This window comes from Coregonus clupeaformis, chromosome 18 (genome assembly GCF_020615455.1).
Source record: "Coregonus clupeaformis isolate EN_2021a chromosome 18, ASM2061545v1, whole genome shotgun sequence".
Classification (NCBI taxonomy): Eukaryota; Metazoa; Chordata; class Actinopteri; order Salmoniformes; family Salmonidae; genus Coregonus; species Coregonus clupeaformis.
The window spans coordinates 51,887,361-51,907,545 of NC_059209.1; the positions used below are offsets into that span (position 1 = coordinate 51,887,361).

At 46.5% G+C, this 20,185-nt stretch overlaps 1 protein-coding gene across 2 annotated transcripts in view; it reads right to left on the bottom strand.

Moving 5' to 3' along the window:
- ssh1a (slingshot protein phosphatase 1a) overlaps positions 1–20,185 on the bottom strand; it is a 70,064-nt gene that overhangs the window by 47,696 nt on the left and 2,183 nt on the right. For both annotated transcript variants that reach the window (XM_041886411.2, XM_041886403.2), the window contains exon 2: positions 15,389–15,426. In XM_041886411.2, coding sequence (XP_041742345.1) covers positions 15,389–15,426 — 38 coding nt within the window. The remainder of the gene's footprint in view (positions 1–15,388; positions 15,427–20,185) is intronic.

Here is a 20,185-nt window from a genome sequence, read left to right on the forward strand (position 1 = left end):
GCTTCCCGAAAAGACCCCAGGAGTGCGGCCCCACCACAAATGGGAAGAACCCGTCCAAAGGACCCCAAGGTCTCGAACCCAGCCACGTCAGGACTTATCCCGGCTCCAGGGGGAGCCAGAAACCAGGCGGGTCAAGAAGAGTACACCAGGAGGGGGGAAACTTCGACAGTGTTACCGGTGTGGGGAGATGGGACATATCTCCTGGCAGTGTGGGAAACCAGCCGATGAACCTATGCCCACTGCGGAGTCCTCCAGCTCAGCACCCACACACCGTTTTGCCTCGCTCTTGGGAGTCGTAGATGGCGGCCCAGATCGACCCCCCACCTGCCCGGTAACTGTGAATCACCATGATGTGGAGGCCTTACTGGATTCTGGTAGCCGGGCCACCCTGGTGCATAAGGATTTGGTGGGCCCAACGTGTCTGACCCCCGGGGAAAGTCCTCCCAGTTTCCTGTGTCCATGGGGACACCAGAGAATACCCCATTACTGAACTTACAATGACCAGCACACGGGGAACCATACACACGACGGCGGGGGTGGTTGATTCCCTCCCCGTCCCTGTCCTAATTGGACGAGACTGCCCAGCCTTTTACCCACTCTGGAGAGAGTCTCAGGAGAGGATAACCCGAGTACCTCGGAAACGGAGAGGCAAGACTCATCCTGGGAAGGCTCCGGTGCAATCCTCCGAATTACTCACTCCCGCCCCGGGCTCTGATAGGGATGGCAGGTGCCCAGACCGACACAGAGACGGAGCTACAGAATCTGGACAAAGAACTGTCTGGTCTGAAGGGGACCGCTGAGAGGTATCGTTTGTTAAAGCAACAGTTAGACATGAAGACAGAAGAGTTAGATATCCTCCAGGCTAAACTCCAACAGAGCTCCTTCCCTAAGCAACAGGAGGAGCTGGAGAGGCTGCGCAGGACCATCGAGGAGTGTGAGGAGACCCTGCGCAGTAGTAAGGAGGTCCAGAAGAAGGCAGAGGAGAAGTACCAGGTGTTGGAGAACAAGATGAAGAATGCGGAGGCAGAGAGAGAGAAGGAACTGAAAGCTGCTCAACAGAAGCTAAACTCTGCTAAAACCAAGGCTGATGCGTTCAGTAAGAAACTCAAGGAGAGACAACAGGAGGCTGAGTCCCTGGTCCTAGAGTTGGAGGAGTTGAAGAGAGAGCAGTCTGGCAAGCACCACGGCAATGCGGACGCCCTCTCCCGGCGTGATGCCTTCTTCGCTGCCTTTACCCGACGAGGACGTCGGTCCCGAGGAGGGGGATGTGTGATGTCACGAGAGGCTGTGTCCTGGAGGGACGTTACATCCCCTGAGGTGGCTGCAAACCCAGACAGCTATGGCTCCATCTGCTGGTATGGTCGGGAACTCCACCCCTCTATGGCCAATCTTCCCACGCAGCTGAAACAAATGAGGAGCTGATGAGCTGAAGGTTTTGGGAAGGGAAGAGACACAGTCTCCAACCTGGGCTCTCTGGAGGACAAGAGTGCTGCCCGTCCACTTCCATGAGGAATATAAGGATTTGGAGATACTTACCTTTGGGAAATACTCACCTTTGGATATATGCACCTGTGGAAATACGTGAGAGACATTTGGAAGGACTTTTTGCTGGGTTGGCCACTAGCTGCAACGTGGACTACAGTAAGGCTGGGGAAAAGTTATCTGAGCGAGTGAGAATTATGATTTTGGATGTGGAAGAGACATCCCTGAACTGTTAACCCTTAAAGAGCCACAAGAGAACAGAATTTTGTTATATTTTCGTTAATTTCCCAAGACCTATAATAAAATCCTTGTTTTGTTTGAACCTTGTCTCCTTGCACTACTTGAGCAATCCCGCTGAAAGCTGTGTAGCCTCTCGTGACGTCACAATGCCTAGAACTCTCTCCGCCACTCCTCCACTAATCTATCGCCATTTCAATGTGGAGCTTCGGTCTGGCTCTGATGCCACGGTGCCAGAACCGGCTGATAACCTAAAACACATTGAAATGGCGTTAGGTTAGTGGAGGAGTGGCGGAGAGAGTTCTGGGCATATTCGGCCCATGGTAAGAACACTGACCACTCCCCCAGCCGGTCCTGGCAGTAGGACAGCAGGAACCTACCCACATCCTGATTCACCCGTTCCACCTGCCCATTAGACTCGGGATGAAACCCAGAGGTCAGGCTGACCGAGACCCCCAGATTTTCCATGAAGGCCTTCCAGACCCTGGATGTAAACTGGGGACCCCGGTCAGACACTACGTCCTCTGGCACCCCGTAGTGCCGGAAGACGTGAGTAAACAGGCCCTCCGCAGTCTGCATGGCCGTGGGGAGACCGGGCAGATGAAGTAGGCGCAAGCTTTAGAAAAGCGGTCCACAACGACCAGGATGGTGGTGTTACCCTGAGTGAGAAAGTCAATACACAAGTGGGACCATGGCCATTGTGGAACTGGTAAGGGATGTAACTTACCCGCTGGGAGGTGCCTAGGTGCCTTACTCTGGGCACACACCGAGCAGGAGGAGACGTACACCCTCACGTCCTTAGCTAAGGTAGGCCACCAGTACTTTCCAGTCAGGCAGCGCACTGTACGGCCGATACCTGGGTGACGTGTGTGCCCAATAGATCAGACGGTCACGGACAAGAGACGGCACGTACCGCAGCCAAGCTGGGCACTGAAGTGGAGATGGCTCTGTGCATAACGCCCGCCATACGTGCGCGTCCACCGCCACAATGCAGGAGGCCAGGAGTGTGGCGGTGTTGTCTATGGGCCTCTCCTCTATGTCGCATCTCCTTAACCGTGGTTGGAGTCGGCCAATTACGCACGGCTGAAATGCGGTCTCCCTCCATCTCCACACCTGCGGTGGTGATGCGGTATCTGAGGAAGGAGACGGACTGTTGGAAAAACAGACATTTTTCTGCCTTGGCATAAAGGTCATGTTCCAACAGTCAGCCCAGCACTTTGCGAACCAGGGACACATGCTTGGCGCGCGTAGCAGAATACACCAGAATGTCATCGATGTAAACCACCACACCGCGACCAAGCATGTCCCGAAACACCTCGTTCAAAAAAAGGACTGGAAGACTGATGGAGCATTCATCAACCCGTACGGCATCACCGGGTATTCGTAATGCCCCGTGGTTGTGCTGAATGCCGTCTTCCACTCGTCCCCTTCTCGGACACACACCAGGTTGTACGCACTCCGGAGATCTAATTTTTGTGAAGAAGCACACCCCATGCATTGACTCGATGGAATGAGGGGTAGAGGATATCTATAACGAATTGCCCCTTGTTAAGTGCTCGGTAATCAATGCAAGGGCGCAGAACTCGAAGGAGGCGGGCGAAGTGAAGGGACGTATGAACCCCTGGCGCAGGGACTCGGAGATGTATGTCTCCATCGCCTCCGTTTCAGCCTGCGACAGGGGATATACATCCATCTACCCGGAGGTTTATCGCGCAATCCCCCGCCCGATTAGGTGGTAATTTGGTCGCCTGCGTTTTGGAAAACGTGTGCGCCAATTCGAGGTATTCGGGGGGAATGCGCACGGTGGAGGTAATGTCTGGACTTTCCACCGTGGTTGCACCAATGGAAACAGCTAGACACCTACCCTGACACTCTCGCGACCACCGTGTGAGAACCCTCTGCAGCCATGAAAAGGTGGGGTTGTGTAGGGCTAACCAGGGAAGACCCAACACAACAGGGAATTTGGGAGACTCAATAATAAAAAAGGTGACTTGCGTAACCATCGTGACTGGTGCTGTAACTTCCCTAACAAAACCTGACCCTAATGGTCGACTGTCAAGTGCTTTGATGGGCAATGGAATGGGTAGGGGAACCAATGTAATACAGAGACTATTAGCTAAAGCTCGGTCCATAAAGTTCCCAGCTGCGCCTGAATCAACCAGGGCCTTACACTGGGGAACTACCCGGTAATCAGGGAAGTTGACGTGTATGGTGCAGTGCGCAGCAGAGGGCTCTGAACAAGTGTGGGTTTGCGCTACCTGGGGTGACGCGAGAGTGGGTTGAAGGGGGGTGAAACGGGCAGGCCCCTTCCAGGACGTCCTCTTGAAGCCAGCAGGTTGTCCAACCTGATGACCATGTCCACCAGCTGGTTGAAAGTCAACATGGTATTGTGGCAGGCTAGCTCCCGCCGGATGTCCTCTCGCAGGCTGCACTGGAAGCTGTCCATGAGGGCTCGCTCGTTCCACCCGGACCCAGCCGCTAGAGTACGAAACTCCAGGGCAAAGTCCTGCACGGTCCTCGTCCCCTGCCTCAGTTGGACCAGCCGCACGCCCGCCTCTCTACCTTCGGGCGGGTGATCGAAGACTGCCCGAAAGAGGCGAGCGAACTCCCCGTAGTTGTCCAACGCGGCTCCTCCTTCACTCCAGACCGCGTTGGCCCACTCCGGGGCTTTCCCCGAGAGGCAGGAGACGAGGGCAGACGCCTTCTCCCGCTCCGATGGAGCCGGGCTGATGGTTGAGAGGTAGAGTTCCAGCTGCAGGAGGAATCCCTGGCAGCGGGAAGCTGTCCCGTCATACTCCCTCGGTCGGGATAGGTGAATCCCTCTGGGTGATGGGGTGTGGGTGGCTGGATCCGGTCGCTCAGCTGGTCCCGAAGGGTCGGGTCCTCTCCTCTCCAGGCGTTGGACGACCTGGAGAACCCGATCCATCGCTTCTCTCAAACTGGGTAGCATAGTAGAATGCTCCGGGACACGCGCCACGACTACAGGCATATTCTCTTCTCCTGCTGACTCCATGTTCAGGTGTGTGATTCTGTGGCAGGTGATTTCGGACGGAGTCAGGCGCAGGAGGGTAAATCACAGAATATATAGTTTAATCAGGAACACAGCAGTACACATCAATGCGTAATACACTCCAGTGCAGTAAATACGGTGCACTGGAGAAAAACAAGTCACACGGGTGAATATCCCGGCGATACAAATACAAAGTAGCACCACCGAGCTATAATACCTCCACAGTAAACAATCACACACAAAGACAAGGGGGCAGAGGGAACACTTATAGGGGATATGAACCAGGTGTGCGTAATAAACAAGACAAAACTAATGGAATGATGAGATGAGGAGCGGCAGTGGCTAGAAGGCAGGTGACGACGAACCACGAAGCATTCCCGAACAAGGAGAGGAGGCAGCTTCGGAGGAAGTCGTGACACCTTGCATGTTTTGGTCTGATCATTTCTTGATGCTGCCTTCTGTTAGCCTGCTACTATGATAAATTAAAATGGGTAGGACGTTTTCTCAAGCTATCAATGTGCATAGTATCTAACAAGCAGGGCCAGGGTAGGGAGAAAATATTAAACGTTGATGCGCATTCTGACTGAGTGACAGCAAACTGCCCGCTGCAAGTTGAGGACACACAGACACACAGTATCGTAATCTGCAGTTTATTTGGTCTATAGACCTGCAGGGAGATTGGTATTTTGCCAACATCTATTTAGGCATATTAAAACACTTTTTATCATCCAATCCGACTATCCAACTGTCATTTACGGATACGATTACGAGTATGGTCAGGTCAGCACACCCCTAGTAGGTAGAATGCTTTTTTTGGTCAATGACACATACTGTTGGTCCTCAGATGATAGCTGCCAGACAATGGAATGTTTAGTGTGATGTGTGCCGGTCATCCTAATATGGTCACCTGATGTCCACCTGACCTGTCAGTTGAGCTGTCAGGTGACTTGGAGACAATTTTGGAGAGGCACTTTGCCACTGTGATAGTGAGTTTGATAGTGAACTACGCACTAACCGCTCTCCAGGCATCCTTCTTTGGGATGGCTAGCAAAGGCATGAGGCGGGCCACTGGTCTTGTGGAGAGACTGTTCGCTACAGAGATCTCCACAGCTCTCCGGACTACCAAGGCCGCGGTAGTTTTTTCCCCCACTTTTGTCGGGATTGCGGTGTGGGTTGGTACTGACGGATGAATAAAGTGCAACATTTATCTGCCAGTACTTGACTGTGGCGCCATCTCCGCCACCCCATTGAGCCAGGGGCATAGGTAACTTGAGGCAGGGATGCATCCCGCCGCCCCATCAAGAGCAGATTAGGAGTTACTGGGGTTGGCAATGTCAGAGGTTGTGTGGTCCAGCTCAGGAGTAAGGCTTCTGAGCTGTCTGCTCTGAAGGCCTGGTTTTTGTGCTTTTAGAGCAGCAATATCTTCTGAGAAGCCAGTAGCCTGGAAGTGTCTGAGGAAGGTAATTTCAGCATCCCTGTGGGAAGAGTGGTATTGAGAAGGAACTGGGAACTTGGCTTTTCCGGGGAAGTCAGAAGGCACTGTTGCACTGGAGTGTGACGGCACCATGGATCACATACTTCTTCTTAGGTTTAGATAGAGGGATTATATCAAAGCTGACTGTTGTCCCCTTGAGATGGGTGATGTCAGTGCTGACAGTACGGAGGATGAGGGTCTCCTGCTCTCCTGACAGTTGCCGGACAGCTTCAGGCAGTAACACTGTTCTCTCTGCTCCATTGTTCAGAATGGCATAAGTCTTGAGTGTATTGGATCCATTTCTCAAGAGCGCTGGAACAACCTTCAGGAGAACCCAACCAACCTGGATGGAATGGGCGAGGTACACTCTGCCGTTGGAGACTTTGATTGGGAAAGCAGAGGGTTCTTGCTGGGCCACCTGATGAAGCACCTGTAAATGTATCCCACCACAATCATAACATGGCTTCTTCAGAGTATACTTTACGCAAGTGGGCACGGCCACACATTGAGTGGGCTGTGCACTTAAGGGTCTGAACCGTGGTAGATGTTGGTGGTCTGACCCTTGGAACTGGGGTTCTGCCTCTCTCTGCTATTGCTCTGCACCGGTTCTTGATGATAGCGCTGGACTAGTCTGGTTGAGATTCGCTGCTGCTGGGCCTTGGATTGAAGCCACCTTGACAGGTCTTGCAGGTTGTAGGGATTAAGGCTTGAGTTTAGTTTACCCTTAAGCTGTAGGAACTCTATGAAGCCATCTCTGAGATACTTTGCTGAGAAGTCTGTCGACATGGGAACAGCAGTTAAACTCAACCAAAATAACCTTCCAATGATAGCAGCATGCTAACCAGCAGATGGACTTGAAGAGCAAAGCTCTGGAACCCCTGAGAGTCACCAACCTTCACACCTTGGGCAGTGAAGATGGCGGCAATCTCATTTTGAGCGAGCTGAAGTGGCCATAATTCATCTGAAGTGCCTGAATGCTAGCTGTGTAGGGTGATGACGGCAGGCCTGGCCAATCATCTGTGCTTCAGGGAGCTTGAGATGTTCCAATAGAACATGGTACTTGTATTTCTCAGTCAGCGGTGAATGCGAGTCAAGGAGTTTGTCCAGTGCCAGTTTTAGATTCTCAAAGTCCTTTTCACTGTCAGTGGTGAAATCTGGTAAGGTGGGTTTAGGAGCCCTATACAGTGGCTGAGGGTGATTTGCATTGAAAGCTGGACCCATCTGGTGAGCTGGACCCCAGGAGGAGGGTGGACTGCAGATAACCTGTTGGAGCTGGATGTGGAACTTGTTGCGGGTAAGCTCGGTACTCTGGCTCTGCAGCAGACGGGTACTGGGACCCGATTGAAGTACACTGGCTGACCTTGAGCAGGGACCGGATGAGAGAGCACTGGCTGACCTTGAGCAGGGACCGGATGAGAGAGCACTGGCTGACCTTGAGCAGGGGACAGGCTGTGCGTGGACCAGTTGGCCTCAAGCTTTGACTCTCTAGCTGCAGAGGTAGGGCCTGAGGGAGAGTACAGTCTGGTGGCTTAGCTGGAATTCGAGGGCAGGTAAGCGGTCTTAGGTTGAGGCGCTTTGTCCACTGCACCACTGTGGGCCGGAGGTTTTTGTTTTTTTCCTTTCAATTAAGACCTAGACAACCAGGTGAGGGGAGTTCCTTACTAATTAGTGACCTTAATTCATCAATCAAGGTTAAGAATGGAGCGAAAACCCGCAGACAGACACTAGTCCCTCTGTGGAAAGAGTTTGACCTGTGGTGTAGGTAGATGGAACAACTTTGAATGTGGTGAAGGTGCCCTCTGAGGATAACAGGTTAGGACTGCTAGAAACGTGTGGTTGGGGTTTACCCAGTTGTAGGTCCAAGTGGGACGCCCCTAGCGTCGGCGGACCACTCTCTGAGGGGGATCGTCTTTGGGACCTGGAGTAGAGGTACCTACTAGGTGAGGAAGAGGAACATCTCTTGGAGTTTGGGGCCTATCTTGAAGTCCAAGCTCTGGTTCCTCTTGCTCTGGTTGCAGACCTTTAAAATGAGACATATGACATCGGAGTCAGAAGTGTTGCTTTGGTCACTAAGGGGAGAAAGTGCTTTGTCTTGTCCAGCCTCTGAACCAGGCTCACTGTTTGACTGGACTGGCTCTGATCCACCCCATGCTCCTTGGGTGACATCTCAAGTACAGGTACTGTTGCTGGTTGTGGAGCAGTTGTGCTTGGACCAGTCCACTCTCCTGACTGTGGCCAGGCACTATGGGCTGTGCTAGCATGTTGATGGCTGATGGTTGAGTTGGCTGTATTGGTGTGGAAATGCTGGCTTTGGCATGACTGTGACCAGGGATTTAGTGACTGTGATTCTCCTTACTCTCCTCCAAGACGAATGAAGAAATGTGGTCAAGCATCTGACACCTTCTGTGGTGCCTTTCGCACTGGAGCAGTTGTCTCCGAATCTCCTCAGCCTCTGCCATCTCTTCCATTTCAACTTTAGACACCGACTCCACTAGCTCTCTTAATGACTCCATGTTCAGAGTTGCCTGTTGCACAGGGGTTCGCCAGTCAGCTCGTTGCTGGTTCTGCTGGCCCTACTGTGCTGTGGGGGTGGTGCACTGGTTGTACCGGTGGTAAATTGGTAAGTTTATCGGCTCTGTGGAGGTTGTTTGGAGTGATGTGGTGTGTGTGTGTGTGTGTGCCGGCCACTTGGCGCCATTTTGGAGAGGCATTTTGCCACTGTGATAGTGAGTTTGATAGTAAACTGGGCATTTACTTCAAAATATCCGCAACACTGCTTGCTCATTCCTTATTAATTTAGGATTTTAGACAAATTGACCAAATCTCCGGACACATCTTTTAGGAATCACAGTTTTGAGATAAATATTATTTGAAGTCACTGAGGGCTATTGCAAGAAACTACATAAGGTAATTTTTCAGTTAATATTCATTCTAATCCCAACCCAAGAGGGAATGGCCACAACCCACTTTTTGGTAAACACTGCCCAACATGGACACTTCACCAATATTCTGTGGGGTCCATATAAAAGTTAGTTCATATAAGGAAATACATGTATTAGGCAATAATCTATGGATTTCACGACTGGGAATACAGATATGCATCTGTTGGGCACAGATACCTTTAAAAAAAAGGTAGGGGCGTGGATCAGAAAACCAGTCAGTCCCTGATGTGACCACCATTTGCCTCATGCAGGGCAACACATCTTTATCAGGCTGTTGATTGTGGGCCTGTGGAATGTTGTCCCACTCCTCTTCAATGGCTGTGCGAAGTTGCTGGATATTGGCGGGAACTGAAACACGCTGTCGTACACGTTGATCCAGAGCATCCCAAACACGCTCAATGGATGACATGTCTGGTGAGTATGCAGGCCATGGAAGAACTGGGACATTTTCAGCTTCCAGGAATTGTGTACTGATCCTTGCGACATGGGGCTGTGTATTATAATGCTGAAACATGAGGTGATGGCGGCTGATGAATGACACGACAATGGGCCTCAGGATTTTGTTTACACGGTATCTCTGTGCATTCAAATTGCCATCGATAAAATGAAATTGTGTTTGTTGTCCGTAGTTTATGCCTGCCCCGTTGTCCGTAGTTTATGCCTGCCCATACCATAATCTCACCGCCACCATGGGGCACTATGTTCACGACGCCATACACGTGGTCTGCGGTTCTGAGGCCGGTTGGATGTACAGCCAAATTCTCTTAAACAACATTGTAGCTTATGGTAGAGAAATAAACATTAAATTATCTGGCAACAGCTCTGGTGGACATTCCTGCAGTCAGCATGCCAATTGCACGCTGCCTCAAAACTTGAGACATCTGTGGCATTGTTGTGTGACAAAACTGCAGATTTTAGAGTGTCCTTTTATTGTCCCCAGCACAAGGTGCACCTGTGTAATGATCATGTTGTTTAATTAGCTTCCTAATATGCCACACCTGTCAGGTGGATGGATTATCTTGGCAAATGAGAAATGCTCACTAAAAGGGATGTAAACAAATTTGTGCCCATAATTGGAGAGAAATACGTTTTCTGTGAATATGGGAAATTTCAGAGATTTTTTTTTTTTCAACACTTTACATGTTGCGTTTATATTTTTTGTTCAGTGTACAATATGTTCATGGTTCAAGTGGTGGAATGAGTCTTAAAGAAAATATGTAATGTGTCCACCTGTCTAATAAAACTCAATATATTGCATTACATAAGTGGAGGGGTTTCTGGCAGTTAAATTGCAGAATGTTGTAGTGTAGAATGTCCCATACTGAACCGCTGAGACCTGGAAGCAAGACAGGCCTTAACTCGTATCTCACGGATATCATTCCTGAATACGTGCATCACTTTGAGTGCCAAAGTCCAAAATTGCATAACCAGAAGAAAGTTTGTTCTCAGAAGAAATTCCTTGAGTAGTTAACACACTGTACACAATCTAGTTAAGGTCACAACCAGGGGTTGCAACCGGTTCAGGGAACAGAACCGTATTTATTTATTTTTTTGAGGAACAGAAGCTAAAGCGATAAGGTTTCGGAACAGAACAATTATTTTAAAAGCATGGGAACCGGTTAATAAAGTTATTTGACGTTCCGGGCATTTTTTTAAAAAGTCCAACAAAAAATCCTCACTCTTAACTCAGAAACGTATTCCAGTGTCTGCCTGCCAGCTGGAAATCATTGCCAGTATGTGTAGGCAACCTGCCCCTCCCCCTCCGAAGCTTAGGCTACTGTAGCCTACTGACGTTACAAGCGTGATTTAGGAATTAGGGAGAGGCATATCAAGAAGCTGATTAAACAGCATGATCATTACACAGGTACACCTTCTGCTGGGGACAATAAAAGGCCACTCAAATGTGCAGTTTTGTCACAACACAATGCCACAAGTTTTGAGAGAATATGCAATTGGCATGCTGACTGCAGGGATGTCCAACAAAGCTGTTGCCAGAGAATTTAATGTTAATTTCTCTACCATAAGCCGCTTACGTCGTTTTAGAGAATTTGGCAGTACATCCAACCGGCCTTAACCACAGCCAGCCCAGGACCTCCACATCCGGCTTCTTCTCCTGCAGGATCATCTGAGGAGGGAGAGGGGGCTGAGAAGTATTTATATCTTTAATAAAGCCCTTTTGTGGGGAAAAACTCATTCTGATTGGCTGGGCCTGTCTCCCCAGTGTGTGGACCTGGCTCCCAAGTGGGTGGGCCTATGCCCTCCCAGGCCCACTCATGGCTGCGCCCCTGCCCAGTCATGTGAAATCCATAGATTAGGGCCTAATTACTATTTCAATTGACCGATTTCCTTCTATGAACTGTAACTCAGTAAAATCTTTAAAATTGTTGCATGTTGCGTTTATAATTTTGTTCAGTATAATATCAACACTTATATTTAGTTTGAGATATTGTTTACCTTCTGTAAGTTTAAGAAATATTGTCTTGTACCTTTTAACACCGGATGTTGATAAGTAGTTGAAATTTGGTCAGTCCCCCCTGGCCTTGATGTTAACATCCACAGACGGATCAGATTTCAGATTCGGTCCAATCAGACGTACGTATGTTTCCCAAGTTTGGATAGTACAGTACAGTGAGTACCGTACAGTACAGCACAGTACTGAGTACCGTACAGTACAGCACAGTACTGAGTACCGTACAGTACAGCACAGTTCTGTACAGCACAGAAGAGTACAATTCAGTAAAGACAAGTAGAGTATAGTTCATTGTACTATACTCTACTGAACTCTACTCTGCTGTGCTCTACTCTATTCTGCGCTGTCCAACTTTGTGAAACATGAGGAGAATTACATTCATATCCATAATTATGCATTTCTGTGAAGTACAGATCAGCTACCCAAGATGTAATTTTGTTAACAGGGGTAAATCCGCACAGGTCTTCCACTAAATTCATTTTTGTAAATTTTTCTGTGGAAATTGTTAAAAGTAGTCCTTGTGCATAGAGTTGTATTGTTTGTTAAACTTTGAAAATCAATGTTTTTTGTTTGGCATACATTTTAAAAAGTGAAAAAACTGAGTCAAATCATAATTCAGTTTCCGTGGAATTGCCCAAAACCTTCACAGTAATATCATATTGTTCTGCCTCCATGTCCTCATGCAGTGAACAGTAAATCTCTCTGTGATTAATTACCAAGACTATTGACCCCATGGAGCCAGAGAGCCACATCCCTCACTATGTAGGAAGGGTGACCTGCCGACCTCTTCCACCTTTGTCCTGGGCACAGTAGAGCAGGAAGCTATGGCCTGCTTTCAGGCATCCTGTTTTCAGCGAGAACAAAAATAAAACTGTAGTATCTGACCCACAGGCACATGAATGGAGGACAAATAAAAAGACTAAGGAGTGGGAAGATCCGCTTGAAAACAATCGTGTGTCTGATTGTGAACACCTTTGTTCGTGACAAAGCTGTCAAATGAAGCAATACAGGTTAGTGGTGCACATGCCCCTCCCTCTATACCCAATCTGAACTAAAAACACTGATTGCTTCACAAGGGGAAAGTACTTTGATTTAGCGGCACACGTTTGTTGGCTCTCACTAAATCCTTTCAGTGAGTTGGTTAAGACTAAGGGAAACAACTCAAAATCAATCAATCAACGTTTTAACATCCACAGTTCCTTACTGTAGAGAAATGGTCACCAACCTGTCGATCACCAACTGGTTAATCTCCAAGGCATTCCTAGTCGATCACCAAACATTTCTGTAAAAAACCGAACAATAAAGCCTTGCGTTCCTATTTTTTTTATTCATTTCACATTGTTGGCGGTAGGTGCACTTGATTCAGCAGCCCTAGCGAAACGCAAAGTGTTCCCATTTTGGACCATTTCATGTGTCTGAAGGTAGAACTCCGCCTACCCGGCAGGCACAGAGAGCAAATCAAGTGCACCTACAGGCCTACTGCTGGCCAATCAGATAGCTCAGATCACCGTGTCTGCACAGTTTCCTCGTACCATAGACTGTAAAAGCAAGCCTCTAACACACAGGAAAGTTGATAATGTAAGATTTCAAAACTTAAAACCACGACTAGAGACACTCAATGAATACAGCAAAGAGCTGCTGTTTTTATCAGTAAGTTCATGTTTACGTTGTTATTCAGCACTGTCAACACCTTGTTCAACACTTTTTTTATACGCCATAAAATGCGCGTTTTCCCCTGAATGAGTATATAAGTGTTATCAAAGTGTTTCGATAATCTTGCGTTGTTATTATTAGCGGCTTGTGTCTTTTTTAAGAGGAATATTTCACTTTCTCTGGTCATAGGAGTAACATAAATTGGTGCATGAGGCAGAAATGAGACAGAAATAATGCAGTGCGACTTAAGTTTTGCCATCAGCTGGAAGACGGTGTCCCCTTTTCTCAGTGGAAGTAATACAACAAATGATCTATTACCAGTGTGATCATATACCTACAATTTTAAAACAATTTCTATATGGTCTGAGAAGAACATTGGCAGGGCAATTCAATATGCAGTGATAATGTATTGGGCCTATAGCCTACTGCACAAACCTCATTGCTACAGAACTGTTTTTAATTAGTTAATATTGCATAGGCTTACGTTTTTGAAGTCTTTCTTTTTTTTTCTTTTTCTGAGTGGTAGATATCAGCCTGCATTTTGACTTAGAAAGTGATCTTGACTCAGAAAAGGTTGGTGACCATTGCTGTAGAGAACCACTGCAGCTCCAACAAGAGTTAATGTGTGACTTCTTTACCTTATCAGATGCGAACAAAGTTGGGACAGAAATACAAAACGTACCGAACTAATCTGTCTGACCCAGAGATCACAAGGCAAAGCAAACGGCTCTTTTTCATATTGTCAGTTTAGCTATCATCTCTCACTTCAACTATATATACACAAAAGTATGTGGACACCCCTTCAAATTAGTGGATTTGGTAATTTCAGCCACACCCGTTGCTGACAGGTGTAAAAAAAAAATCGAAGGCTACATGCCTTCTGTCTGCGCTCGGCTTAACGTCCACCACATTTCAACACCAAGTTCTGACATTATTTAGTCATTCAGTCTTTTAAAACCTGAATAAAGCCCTCTTCTCTTATCTATATGACCACTGTGAACTGACAGACAGAGACCAGAGACAAAGCCAGTCTCTGTGTTGCCTCAGGTTGTGGTTAAATGTATGACAGAGCTGGTTATAGTGATTCAGCTGATCATATGAGGGCTCTGCTTTTGAAACGCGGCCCAATCCCAGAGATCAAGAACACTGGAAAGCCCCATAGAGTAAGTGCTGTAGTGACCAAAACACACACAGACAATCACTGCTTAAGCACCTGTTGCAATAGTAACTAGCCAAAAGGGGGAAGACAACATTTTGTCTAATTGTCTATTAAAGATAGGGGACTACCCCGTAGACCAGGGTTCCCCAACTGGTGGCCTGCGGGTGGATTTATTTGGCCCCCCAAGTTCTGAGCAAATAATATAATAGTTGTACATAAAAAAAGACTGTGAAAACACCAGGAAATCAGCTCAGTGATTTTAATTTTGGAAATCTGTTCCCAAATATTCCCACGCATAATAGAGACATGTGATTGTATAAATGTAAGCAAGGTTTATTTTGTTTTGGTGAAATATTATACACACTACCAGTCAAAAGTTTTAGAACACCTACTCATTCAAGGGTTTTTCTTTATTTTTACTATTATCTACACTGTAGAATAATAGTGAAGACATCAAAACTATGAAATAACAGATATGGAATCATGTAGTAACCAAAAAAGTGTAAATCAAATCAAAATTTATTTTATATTTGAGATTCTTCAAATAGTCACCCTTTGCCTTGATTACAGCTCCTTGCGGTCAAATTGCAGTCTACAAATGATTTCTAATTATGTTCCGGCCCCCAGACCATCCGCTCAAAAATCAAAACCAAAAATCAGCCCGCGGCTGAATCTAGTTGATGATCCCTGCCGTAGACAGACAACGGTTTCTTAATCATTTGTTACAGTGGTGACTGTCATTGAGAGGAACCAGACCAGACACATCTCCAGACTCTACACAAACCCAGATGTAAGGAATGAGTTGATCTGGAATCTCCACCAACACCCACAAACACAGATGACAAACGTCCTCCTAATCTCCATCTAGCATTATCCTGCTCCACCATGGAAAAGAGCAGCAGCTCTGGGCTACCCTAGCAAATCCATCAACTTTAGTACACTAAGTATTAACAACACTTACCTCTGATTTAGCCGCCGCTCATAGTCACTCCCAAAGTCCTGCAAACCAAGAAAAGGCAGAGGAAAAAGAAACAAAAGTTACCAATCTGATACTTCAAGACATTGAAGTTCTACAGTGCAGCCATTAGTATCAGGTGGACATGGATCTACAGGTAACTGCCAAAATAAAGGAAACACCAACACAAAGCGTCTTAAAGTAACTGTCCAGTGTTTCCAGAGTCCTATGATATACAGTGAGGGAAAAAAGTATTTGATCCCCTGCTGATTTTGTACGTTTGCCCACTGACAAAGAAATGATCAGTCTATAATTTTAATGGTAGGTTTATTTGAACAGTGAGAGACAGAATAACAACAACAATAAAACAGAAAAACGCATGTCAAAAATGTTATAAATTGATTTGCATTTTAATGAGGGAAATAAGTATTTGACCCCCTCTCAATCAGAAAGATTTCTGGCTCCCAGGTGTCTTTTATACAGGTAACGAGCTGAGATTAGGCGCACACTCTTAAAGGGAGTGCTCCTAATCTCAGTTTGTTACCTGTATAAAAGACACCTGTCCACAGCAGCAATCAATCAGATTCTAAACTCTCCACCATGGCCAAGACCAAAGAGCTCTCCAAGGATGTCAGGGACAAGATTGTAGACCTACACAAGGCTGGAATGGGCTACAAGACCATCGCCAAGCAGCTTGGTGAGAAGGTGACAACAGTTGGTGCGATTATTCGCAAATGGAAGAAACACAAAATATCTGTCAATCTCCCTCGGCCTGGGGCTCCATGCAAGATTTCACCTCATGGAGTTGCAATGATCATGAGAACAGTGAGGAATCAGCCCATAATTACACGGGAGGATCTTGTCAATGATCTCAAGGCAGCTGGGACCATAGTCACCAAGAAAACAATTGGTAACACACTACGCCGTGAAGGACTGTAATCCTGCTGCGCCCGCAAGTTCCCCCTGCTCAAGAAAGCACATATACAGGCCCGTCTGAAGTTTGCCAATGAACATCTGAATGATTCAGAGGAGAACTGGGTGAAAGTGTTGTGGTCAGATGAGACCAAAATCGAGCTCTTTGGCATCAACTCAACTCGCCGTGTTTGGAGGAGGAGGAATGCTGCCTATGACCCCAAGAACACCAACCCCACCGTCAAACATGGAGGTGGAAAAATTATGCTTTGGGGGTGTTTTTCTGCTAAGGGGACAGGACAACTCACCGCATCAAAGGGACGATGGACGGAGCCATGTACCGTCAAATCTTGGGTGAGAACCTCCTTCCCTCAGCCAGGGCATTGAAAATGGGTCGTGGATGGGTATTCCAGCATGACAATGACCCAACACACTGCCAAGGCAACAAAAAGGAGTGGCTCAAGAAGAAGCACATTAAGGTCCTGGAGTGGCCTAGCCAGTCTCCAGACCTTAATCCCATAGAAAATCTGTGGAGGGAGCTGCAGGTTCGAGTTGCCAAACATCAGCCTCGAAACCTTAATGACTTAGAGAAGATCTGCAAAGAGGAGTGGGACAAAATCCCTCCTGAGATGTGTGCAAACCTGGTGGCCAACTACAACAAACGTCTGACCTATGTGATCGCCAACAGGGGTCAAATACTTATTTCCCTCATTAAAATGCAAATCAATTTATAACATTTTTGACATGTGTTTTTCTGGATTTTGTTGTTGTTATTCTGTCTCTCACTGTTCAAATAAACCTACCATTAAAATTATAGACTGATCATGTCTTTGTCAGTGGGCAAACGTACAAAATCAGCAGGGGATCAAATACTTTTTTCCCTCACTGTATGACCTACACTGAGTGTACAAAACATTAGGAACACCTTCCTAATATTAATTTGCACCCCCTTTTGCTCTCAGAACAGCCTCAATTTGTCGGGTCATGGACTCTACAAGGTGTCGAAAGCGTTCCACAGGGATGCTGGCCCATGTCGACTCCAATGCTTCCCACAGTTGTGTCGAGTTGGCTGGTGGACCATTCTTGATACACACAGGAAACTGTTAACCGTGAAAAATCCAGCAGCATTGCAGATCTTGACACAAACCAGTGCACCTGGCACCTACTACCATACCCCGTTCAAAGGCACTTAAATATTTTGTCTTGCCCATTCACCCTCTGAATGGAAAACATACACAATCCATGTCTCAAGGTTTAAAAAAAAGTATTCTTTAGCCTGTCTCCTCCCCTACAGCTACACTGATTGAAGTGGATTTAACAAGTGACATCAATAAGGGATCATAGCTTTCACCTGGATTCACCTGGTCAGTCTGTCATGGAAAGAGCCGGTGTTCCTAATGTTTTGTACACTCAGTGTATAATTAATTTCAATGAGTGAAATAGTTTTCCTTCCGAAAAATTGTAATTAACTACGTTAAAAAGCAGCTTTTCTGTGTTTGAATGGTGTGGGCATAACCCAACAGATTGGCGTAGGCGTATACCGACATAAAAAAATATTCATGCAAGTAGACCGCTGATTGGCCAGCTCACATTAGCCAACATGACATGTTCTTTGAGGTGGGGTTTTTTAAGTGTTTTTCTCCAATTTATGCTTTGGCCACAAATATGTGTATAGGACGAGTCAACAACTCGTATAAGTTAACAGAATAGGGCGTTGGGCCACCACGAGCCGCCAAAACAACTTCAATGGGCCTTGGCATAGATTCTACAAGTGTCTGGAACTCTATTGAGGAGGGATACCACACCATTCTTCCACAAGAAATTCCATCATTTGGTGTTTTGTTGATGGAAAACACTGCCCCAGGCGCCGCTCCAGAATCTCCCATAAGTGTTCAATTGGATTGAGATCTGGTGACTGAGACACACAAACACAAACAGTGGGTGTCTGATAAACGTCATCATATAAGAAATATGACACCTCATAAATGTTCATTGTTAACCTAGATACCTGGCTTTATGAGAGAGGTGAGCGCCACTAAATGGAGGAAATGGAGCCATTCTTTATGATAAAGTTTCACAACAGTAATGTCTTCAAAACAGTTCTTATTGTACCAGGAGGGATATCATAGACTGTGAGTATCAGGTTATAGCTACAGATGTAGGATCTTAATTTGATCACTTTTGTTGCTGCAAATTTTCATGCACAGCAGGAAATGCTAACTTGTACTATATTTGAGTTTTAAAAAGGCATCTTAAGTTTGTCATTTCCACTTTGAAATTTCAGACTTGATTTTCCCTAAAGAAAAATGTATAAACCCCTACAGAAATGTCTGTTACTTATAATACACATAATAATTCAAATGTCCTGTTGCTGCAGGATTATTTTCCTGCTGTAGCAAACTGGCTCTAATTAAGATCCTACATCTGTACATGGTGACAGGTAACTGTGAAGAGGTGGGCCATTCTCCAGAAGTTTCACCTACTAAACCCTGAGGGATGTCAAACAAAGCACTACTAGCAAGAGCCACAAGCTCCCTGCCAAGGTAAGGTAGGCCGTGCCAGAGTACTACAACAATGAGAGCAAATATTGTGAAAAAATCTATCCAACACTGCATTTCAGCTCCAAAAACACACGCCACTTTCCATTACTGAACTAAATAGGGCAAGCATCACACTTGTGATGAGCAGAATAGGTTAAAAACCGCAAAGACATGTCATTGTCAAACTTCTCATTTTTATAAAAGACAAACACACAAAACAGTGAGTAAAATAAAGGCTTTTGTCCCCATCTAAACAAACGGTGCAGGTAAGGTAATATGGTTGGCCTCTACCCAGTGGAAGGGCACAGAGGGGCCAGGTGAAACTCACACCAGGGACGTGTCAAATGCTGTGTTTAAGATGAGTTTCAGTTGGCCATCAGGGAGGGTAATCCAATAGTTGACCTGAAAAGCCCTGCAGCCGCTACAAGTGAAATTCCAGCCATAATTCTGCCACAGCGAGACATAAAAGCAATTAGTTAGAGCCATGAATAGCAATAGGCATACATATAGAATCGCAATACATATTGTATCAGCACCTAAGTGACGTGATAATATCGTATCGTGAGGTCTCTGGCAATTCCCAGCGCTACATGTAGGGCTAATAGCTGAATTGAAATCACGTAGCCTACTTTACACCGTCACAACAGCTACCATATTGTTACCCCACCACCGTCCTCCCCTCAACGCTTTCCCTCCACTTCCCATTCCCTCTACATCCCCACACCCTCCATGTGAGAATGACATCATAGCTGCAGCAGCCTCCTGAGGGGCTTGGCTGCTCCTCATCAGACAGGGCCCTGGGCAGAGCCCTGGGAGCAGCCAGGCAGCCAGTCAATTCCAGCCCGCATGGAAAGTGAGTGACAGGGAAGGCCGGTCCTCAGTCAGGCCAACTCAACCATCTCCATCTTCACGAAAAAACGTGTTTCTTTTTACACGTCTCTTTTTCACATTGTAGGTGTAATGAGTCAGGCCCAATGACTCAGTGTTTTAAAAGGCAAAGAAGCAGTTTAATGAAAGAAAATAAAGATCAGCTAATCAAATCACATTTTATTTGCCACATGTGTAACCAACAATGCAGTTAAGAAAATAAAAAATAAACAAAATAAAAAAGTACAACAAATAAACAAAAACTAAAAAAGTGTTAAGTAAAAAAGAGAAGTCAAAAATAAAAATAGCAAATAATTAATTAGCTAATGCTATGTGCCCAGTTCTTGATATAACGATGATTGTTCTCATCTTCGAGACAAATCCACCCACTACTCCTCAATAACGGCAAGTGCATAGTGGAGACGTACAACCTTCCTTCCTGCTGTAGGCTAGTGTCTTTGTTGATTTTAGCATGACTATTGCT